Here is a 9170-nt window from a genome sequence, read left to right on the forward strand (position 1 = left end):
CCCCTCATATTGCCCTACTCTGGGAGCTACTGTACAACATTAATATACCGGGTTCAGAGATTTGAGATGCGATTCTGAGTATTGACATGAAAAAAATAAATTTATTCTGTGCCGACCAGATCCGAGGCTAGTACATTATTGGGACTTGAGTAGAAGTAAAATTTTAGGAAAAATAGGCACCCATGAACCCTGGTAAAAATCGATGATATAGTTATTTGTAAAATGAAGCGAACGGTTTCATGAAGTTGGCTATTGTTCAGACACCGTATGAACATCTAATAATATTTGAATAGAAGACTAGTTCCTCAAACACGGCAACAAACTTAGAAATTTCAATTCGGGTTGATATCTGATATTATCGAACAATTTCTTGTGCTCGGAGAATTTTATTTGAATTTCTTAGTAGTTTGACATTTTGGTATTTGTGACACCAGCTTTCTGTAAAAAATAATTTAGATTTTTTCAGTAAATGCCCTGATCCGCTGAAAACAATTTTGTTCACAGAGAAAATGAAAATAAATTTTATATCGTTTCCAGGAGAAAAACGCGCTGCAACAGAAATTAGCCGTGCCATTTAAAACCTCAAAATGACTTCACGCATCACTTGTTGAATACAAAAAATATTACAATACTCAGTATTGACAAATCGTCGCAGCCATGCTTTAAGCGAGCGAGGGTTGGAAATGCTGTCCTTGATACTAAATTAAGATAATTAATTTAAGACTATAAATTAAGATTATTATGGTGATTCCAAAATCACAAAGTTTGAAAATGCTCTGCGCTAGTGAAAATTCTCGATTCTTTTTGTATAAGAAGAAAAAAAAGTTAAAATATTTGATTCAATGCAAAGAAATCTGCACTACCTCATCTATGACAAAAGTTAAATTGTACATTTAAAGTGATAAAAGTATGAGGATGTGACATGCCGAATGATTGTCAGTTTGACTTTAAATTAAATACTACCTAAATGAACGATGCCACAACAATCTCCTTAGATGTATAATGATTTTCTTCTTGTTAAAAATGAAAATCGAATTAGACTGCCGGTCAAAATTTTACATCCAATTGTCTTTTATCAACTTCCACTCTCTGCTTGCTTCAAGAAAATGAATGAAGAACATGGAAGCTTCGAGAACCAGTTTTTATTTAATTATCCTGTTGGTATTTTTTCAAAGAAGAGATGTAGCGGTTTGATTTATCAAAGTTTGATTTTTTTCATTCATAGGAAATATGTCAGTCTTTCACAAACATTGGTTCAGCCCCCATTGATCAAAAACACTTTAAGTAGAGCTGAATCCACGCAAAATTAGTTAAGCCTTCCAGGTTCTCTTTCAAATCTTTCTGGCTCAACTTTACACAGAATATAAGCCTATTTTCATCCTGATTTTCGTAAAAGGACGCACAATTCTGAATTGCAGTATGTTTTGTTTTAAAAAGGGTATGTTTGATGTTTTATTTCTAATGATAAAATATCAGTGGGATATCAACTACGATAAGCAGCCGAAAATGAGATATGCAAAGACCTTGAAATTTAGGTTTTTTTAGACTTAACGATGACATATTGCCCAATGTGATTGAGAGATGCCGTTATATGCATTACCGCAAATGCGACTTTTGGAACCAGAAAGCTGGAATTTGACCGCTGTGTCGGTACCAGTGGAGGTTCTTCTATGTACTTCAATAGGAACATTAGATGTTCGTAAATCAGACAAAAATGCTTGGAGGCACTAGTTCACGTTGAAACTCGGAAAAAATTAGCAATCTTCTTTCGAAGAGATTTCATATCATGAGAAATATCGCTTTGTCGTCGCTGGTCGATTTTAAGTATCCCACAGGAAGCAACAAGCATCTATGGAAATTAAACTGTCTATCAGTAGAACCACGGTAAATTAAGCTTATAGCCACTCTGTCTGACCATCAGATTAGTAGCCTGTTCCCCGGCTTTGTGAAAGAACTGTCCTTTGCAAATCATCTCGTTTTACATGCCAGTTTTTTGGACAGGAACTAGTAGAGTAAAACCGGTTCCGCCAGCATATTATTCACAGATATCTTGCTCAACCCTGACGGATTGGTGGACCAAATTTGTATAAGAAGACGCTTTAATCTGCTTCGAGGATACTACTTCACTGATGTTATAATCTGAATGCGAATCTCAGGCGCGTCTAATTTTGTATAGGTTTTTTAGTTTCAAGGTGTCCGATAATACTTATATGCACAAGCTCAGGGCCTCCGAGAACGCCGGTAATTCGTCTATGCCTTAGATGAATCTTGGCATATATTTTCAGGTCATATATGTGAAACACTTGAGTAACCTTATACTTGTGATAATGTTTGTCGTCGTAGAGGTACCCAGAAGAATTGCGTATTGAAAAAGATAGTGCATGATATTAATCTACTTTACAAAGAAAAAATAGATGCTTCTCACTGTTAAAAGATTTACGGTGGTCAATCCCAGCCATCAACAGACGGTGCTCTTGGACTACTGTGTTCTTGAAGATAGTACCGTCCTTTAGGATTGCTTCGAAGATATTATACAGCTCTTTTAGACATACTATTGGCTTGCAGTTCCCTGAAATGGACAAGTCGCCTTTATTCGGTAGGAGAGCAGTGCGTCCTAACATACAGTGTGGCCAAATCCCAAAAAACCTGACCGAAACCTCAAAAATGAAGTTTCATTTTTGGAGATTTAAAGTGTTTGGGCGGTGAGAGTAATATTCGGAAGGCCTCACACGTTAAATAAAAAGGGCTTGAACCCTCATACCTGCTTTTAGAATGCAGTTTGAAAGTACGCTTCGTGTGTGCAAGTTGTGTCCGTCAGGAAGCAAGAAAGTGAGCGTTTTGTCCGCTGAAGTCAATGTAACGTTATTTTAACAAAGTCGTGGGACTTTAATCGTACTTTTCTGACTTAGCTTGACTATAGTTTTTTATTCGTTAGTTGTTGACTTCGATGAATTTAAGCAGGGACAGTCAACTTCGTTCTGACTTCGTGCTGCCTTCATGACTCGGCTTTCCTCGGCGCGTACTGTACATTGCAGCGTAAATTCCTTTTTGATTACTTTTATACCACTCGATCTCGATGATTTCGTTCTGGCTTGGCATTGACTTCACACGACGCTATGCTTCTCATAGCCTTACGTGATTTCGTCAAGAATCCACGAGAAATTTTAACGTTCGTAACGTTCAACTTCAAAGTAAATAGCCGCTTAGTTTTGTTCAAAGGGACGCTATAGTTTTTCAAAATTAAACGATTTAAATTTAGAGCAAATGAAATCATCTGCTTGTAAAAAACAGAATACCATTTGAAAATTTTTAAAACTATATTGATTATCCAGGTAAGTAAAATGAACTTACTGAAAAATAATGAAAAATGCTATAAAACCTTAGAAACACTCAGAGACATCTTTTACAATTATTTAACCATACCTATCCTAGGATGTATTTTGGCATGTTCCTTATTATAAAATTGAACATTCAGTCGCCCGAAAGTGCCTTACAGCCTTGTGTATGACATTATCAGCTACCTCGAAAACCCCTTATACCAAATTTTGAGAGAATCACAACAGTTTTTCACATACTTAGCCGTCATATTAGATATGGCATTTTTAATTTAGAACTTTTGACTTTAAATTCGAATTTAGCGACCTCGAAAACCCCTTTACAACCATTGATCTTTCTTAAATTTTAACTTCCGATTCGCAAACAACAATTCCAAAAACTACAGCTACTGCGGAATTGGCATTTCCAACTTTAAATACGAGGCGCGGATGCGGGCCAGATGTTGCTTAGAAGAAGTAAGCTTCATCCACTAAATAAATCTCGACACACTGTTTCTGCAGTAGAGAAGTTTTTCAGACCGTAAGTGCCTGCTTTACCTCTTCGGTAGTAATTGATAGACACTCCTGCACAAATGTTATGCGGTTGTTGCCAACCGTCTTAAAGAGGATAATATTATTATTAGTGTCCTTTTTTAGTTTCAGTTTTGCGATGTTGTGAACCTCTTTCCAAAAAGTCTCTGCCTCATCAGGCGTGGGTGGATTTTTGACAGACACATGGAGATCGGTGAAAAGACGCGATGGGTCAGTGAGAGTTTGTTGATTATCCCGGTTTCACCCCTCCCTCTTTCTTATTCTCATTCTTAAATCAGATATCACTCGTATTTTGGCAACAGTGTAATTCTTGATTCTCACCAGCTTTGACTTTTTCAGTGTGTGATGATAGATACTGAGTTCGTGGTTGAACTTTTGGACCCTTTCCGTAAACGAACTATCAGATGTTATGTAGCTTATCACATACTGAACACGGTAAGCATTCTGTCTCCTATCATCGGTTTTATACTTCGATTGGAATCAGAAAAAGCTTTCGCCACATTATGAACGGATCAAGTTGTGGTCTAGACCTAGAGGCAGGACTTCTTTAAGATATCCGTATGAATTCTAAAGTGGATGAGAATCGCTTTGCTTTGCATTTTTATAGAAGGTTGGAAATGACGAACGTTGTTCTCGGCAGGTAAGTATTTATTTTTCCATACTTCTAAAGGGATATAGCCTATGTTTTAAGAAGCGCTATCCCATCTAGTACTTATCTACTCAATCTGCGAGATCTAACAGCTTCAATGAATGACAAAAATATGAAGAAATACATACTATCCTGTCGGCAACAAGGGTCTCACTTACTAGGCGAGAGGTTTTTAAAATATGAAGAAAAAATGTGTTACTTATTTAGTAGAGTGGTTCGGACTATATTTGGAAATTATTCAAATGATTTTAATTTGGTTATGGAAGACCTACACCTTGTAGGCCAATTTTCTAACCAATTTTTAGGTATTTATTGTGGAAAAATTAAAGAACATTTCAATACGGTATTCTTGCCATTCTGTTCTTATTCTGTTATTAAATTTCATACATGATTTTTTTCACATGTAAACATTGATTTGCAAGACCTGGAGATTGCATTGACAGCGCCCTTGCCAAAAGTGCAGGGTCAAATCGTTTGCAGAATTGGGTTCACTCTCGTCATCCGAAATCGAAAATTAGACAACAATTTTCATTGTTGTCAAGTCATGGAGGTCCCGAAAGTTTACTTTTTCAAACAATGCAACAATGCAACAATAATAGAAGTTATATAAAAAGGTAATCTAAGGTTAGGATATGATTGAAAGTCCGGATAGAGTTTAAGATGTGGGAAGACTTGGAGACTACTTGAATGGAGAGATCTTTCATAGTCGGAACGCCAAAGATAATCAGAAAAGTTATTTAGAAAAACATCAATATTTTCAAAAGCGACGTAGAATCCAAGTCACGCCACATTTTCTCTGAGTTACATAGAGTGAATATATTTTTGAGCTGGAGAACCCAGATATACTTCGGGGTGCAATCAGGTTTTAAGAACATTGCTTTCAATTTAAGGAAATACCTTTTAGGATACCTATCATCAGGCATACCCAACAACCTCGACAAGCATCTCAGCGCTGACTTAAATATATCATAAGGTAAGTGTAATCTACCTATCCCTAAGCGGATGGCAAAATTCGGCGTGTATATTGGTAAGCCTAGAATTTTTTTAAACAAAGAGGATTGTAATTTCTCGACTGAATCAAAGTACTTTAATCTTCAGACATCTATTGCGTAAAACAAATACTAAGCGTGAGGCTACGAAAAAGAGTAGTATTAGTTTTCCAAGCATTAGATTTAGATGCGAATAAAATCCTTGAAACAGCACCCATAGTAATATTCGCAGCAGACATTCTTTTTATGAACTCTTCATAAAAAAGAGCCGAGTCTGATGTGTTGACACCAAGATAGATAAATTTTCTCACTATCTCCAGCTGAGTCTGTGCGTATAAGAATTTGTATTCACATGGACCACCTTTGTGGTATACCATACCTTTATATTTTGCTCCGTTGACCGTTAAAAAATTGTTCATATCGTATTGGACAATAAGGTTAATGTTTGCTTGTAAGTCAGCTTGAGAGTGAGCGAATATGACTATGTCATCAGTATAAGCAAGTAGGATAACGTCACATAAGTGATGTATTGAAATTCCATGCATACCATGATTTCGTAAGTACTCTCCTAGATCATATATGAAAAGTGCAAAAAGGAGAGGACTAAGGATCTCACCTTGAAGCACCCCATAAGTTACCTTCACGGACGAAGTCAGACCCTCGCAAGTCCAAATAGACATATTAGCGTTATCATAGAGACTTTTTATCATTCGTATAAGTTTAGTGGACATGCCTATCCTTAGGAGTTTGTTTCATAGTCGACAGTGGTTTACAGAGACGAAAGCCTTTTTAAAATCTATATAAAAAGCAAAGATTCGTCGCTTTGGGATAGACAAATGGATTTTAATTAAAGGAGTTAGGGCATAAATATGATCAACACATCTTCTTACAAGCCTGAAGCCAGCTTGATTTTCTGGGAAAATGTTCACCTCGTTGACCCACGCAGTCAATCTCATCAAAAGGATCTGAGAAAAGATCTCAGTAATAGTATTTATAAGGGCAATTCTCCGGTAATTATGAGGGTCAGATTTATCACCCTTTTTATACAACATAAATGCATATATTTTGGTTTAGCTAGCTGGGACTCTTTCCTCAGCCCAGATCACGTTGAAGAGGTGCCCTAAGTGTTCTACCCAATTTTCTGGAAGGTTTTTGAAAAATTCATTGGGAATCCCATCCTCGCCCGACGCGTTATTGCCTTTACATTTTAATAAAAAGGGTTTAATTTCATCAATAGGGATATCACAGTCCAATAAACAGTGTTTGTATACAATCCACTGTATGCAAATGGAAGCCTCAATCGGATAAAGAGAAAAAAGGAGGTTTTGCCATGCATGCATGCTTACATTTTTAGTCGAACGAGACAACAATCTGAATCTACTGACCAAGGTTTCTTTCCTGGAGTATGCCATTAAATTAAATTATTATTTAGAATATTTATCTTGCCATTCGAGTACGCAGAGTTCTTAGAAATAGACATTTAATGTATATAGTCCCATTTACAGTTTTCATTGCAAATTATTTTATTGTACAATAAAAATGAGTCTCTATTTACATTTGTGTCCATTTGCATAAAATACGAAATATAAACGCGAACCAGAAGGTGGTCGGATAACGTAGGCAATTGAAGTACTTCAAAATTAGAAATCAGGTCTATTGTTCCAATATTGCACGCAACAAGATCGTTAACACTCATACCCTGAAATCCAAGGAAAGTATAATTTCCTGGAAAATCTTTAGGGAATCTCCCATTTAATATCATATTGAATATTGCTGCTCTTAGGAGATTAGTGTTTTGAATTTGCTTCCTAACGAGGAGTGTATTTCGGTCAGAATTTGTTCATTTCCCTGTTCATTTAAGAGGAAATCGACCTCCGGGGGAAAAATCTGACGGTCTTCCAGCATAATACTGCGACTCTCAACAAACACGTTAATACCCGCATTTTTCAGCTTGGTGGCAGTGTGTATAAATAGCTTCAAGGAGCTGTGTAATACCCTCATAACACCTGATCAAGAATGCCCACCCGTCACTACCGAGAAGGTGAAAAATGTATTAAGAGGGATGAAGAACTATTCCGAATCGGGAACAGATTGTATCAAAACCTTCTGGTGGAAGAAGTTTCCTTCAACCCATCAGCATTTGGCCTTTATTTCCTCTCATATTTAAAGTTGGAAAAGCCGATTCCGGAGTGGTTGGTGAAGGGCGCACAACACTCCTGCTGAAAATAGGCAACTTAGTTGACCCGAAGAATTACAGGACAATCACTTTTCTGAACACACTTTATAAGATATTCACAGCTATCCTAAATGATAGTATTGTTCGGGCAGTTGAACCAGTGTGGCAAGAAATGTATGAATAACTAGGCTCAAAGAATGGCGTAGCGGGATGTGGTGAGAACCTGCTCATCGATAGATGTGTCTGCAAAGATGCAGCATTCTACTAGCCTGACCTATCGATGGCCTGGATTGATTATCGAAAATCTTTCGATTCGACCTTCCATAGACTTATCATCTGTCTTTTGGAAAGCCTCAAGTTTCATCCGCAAATCGTTAGGTGCATAGAGAAATTGATGCCGCTTTGGAAAACCAGATTTACTATCTTATCTGGTAGCAGGGAAACCTGCTGATCGAAAGTAAAAGGTCACTTATGTATTTTACATGGACAATCTTAAGATCTATGCTGAAAACAAAGAGCAACTACATCTAGCTCTACGGATTGACGAATGATATACTAAGAGGATTGGAATGGAATTTGAGTTAGACAAATGCGCCAAGGTTTATTTGAAGCGAGGAAAACTGAATGGCATCGCTGAATATCCTGAGGTCGTTGATAGAAGCGCTATATGACACCTGTGCGCTGGAGAGACTTATACATTAGGGTGGAGCGGAACATAAAAAGTCGACTTTTCGAAACAGCCCAGTGCGGAAAAGTTGTGAATCGATGTACCTAAGAACATATTAAAATTTCAGCCCGATCGAATAATGTCTTCTGCCTCCGAAAACTCCTCAAAAATGTGAATATTTACCGAAAAATTGCATTTTTGCTAAAAAAATGTTAATTGTTAATAAAACTTATGAACTATATGTATAAGTACATTTTTATGTTAAACAATGTTTTTCGTGGTAAACCTACCTGTATATTATGTTTGGGCAAGTCTAGTATGCTGTATTTTATGTGTTGCCCAGCCCAAATGAGACCATATTATAAGCTATAAAAGGATTTTATGATTTTCATTAGTCATTTCTAGTATTACATTTGTAAAGCTCTGGGCTCATAGAAATGGAAGATCCCGTGACTCAGAACTCACCACGTGAAGGTGGCTTTACTCCGAGTTCCTCCCACACCGTGCACCCAAGCTACCATCTATTAGCATAGTTTGAGTTAACACTTGTTAACACGAATTCTCAAAACAATGGAATTTAAATGCCGTTGAATGGCATTGTAATCACATACCGTTTCGGTATCAAGAGTACTCATAAATATCCTGTTCAGAACCTGTATTGGTTTTTTGTGTTCCAAATCGGCATTTGTGACCGCGAAGTCAATTTCGCGAGTATCAAACTATGTCGCTGTTCCTCCCCACAGACATGAGTGGCTGTATCCGTGACAATCTGGACGTATCTTTCCATAGCTTGCGTGTGGCATGAAAGCAGGGGGTAAAGATA

General features: G+C 37.1%; 1 protein-coding gene across 1 annotated transcript in view; it reads right to left on the reverse strand.

Moving 5' to 3' along the window:
- Positions 1 to 6184, reverse strand: part of LOC117179848 (zwei Ig domain protein zig-8-like) — a 77642-nt gene extending 71458 nt beyond the window's left edge. Inside the window, exon 1 of the mRNA XM_033371999.1 lies at positions 6121 to 6184. Coding sequence (XP_033227890.1) covers positions 6121 to 6184 — 64 coding nt within the window. The remainder of the gene's footprint in view (positions 1 to 6120) is intronic.
- Positions 6185 to 9170: the final 2986 nt, after the last annotated feature.

The sequence above is a fragment of the Belonocnema kinseyi genome, chromosome 1, assembly GCF_010883055.1.
Source record: "Belonocnema kinseyi isolate 2016_QV_RU_SX_M_011 chromosome 1, B_treatae_v1, whole genome shotgun sequence".
NCBI classification, from domain to species: Eukaryota; Metazoa; Arthropoda; class Insecta; order Hymenoptera; family Cynipidae; genus Belonocnema; species Belonocnema kinseyi.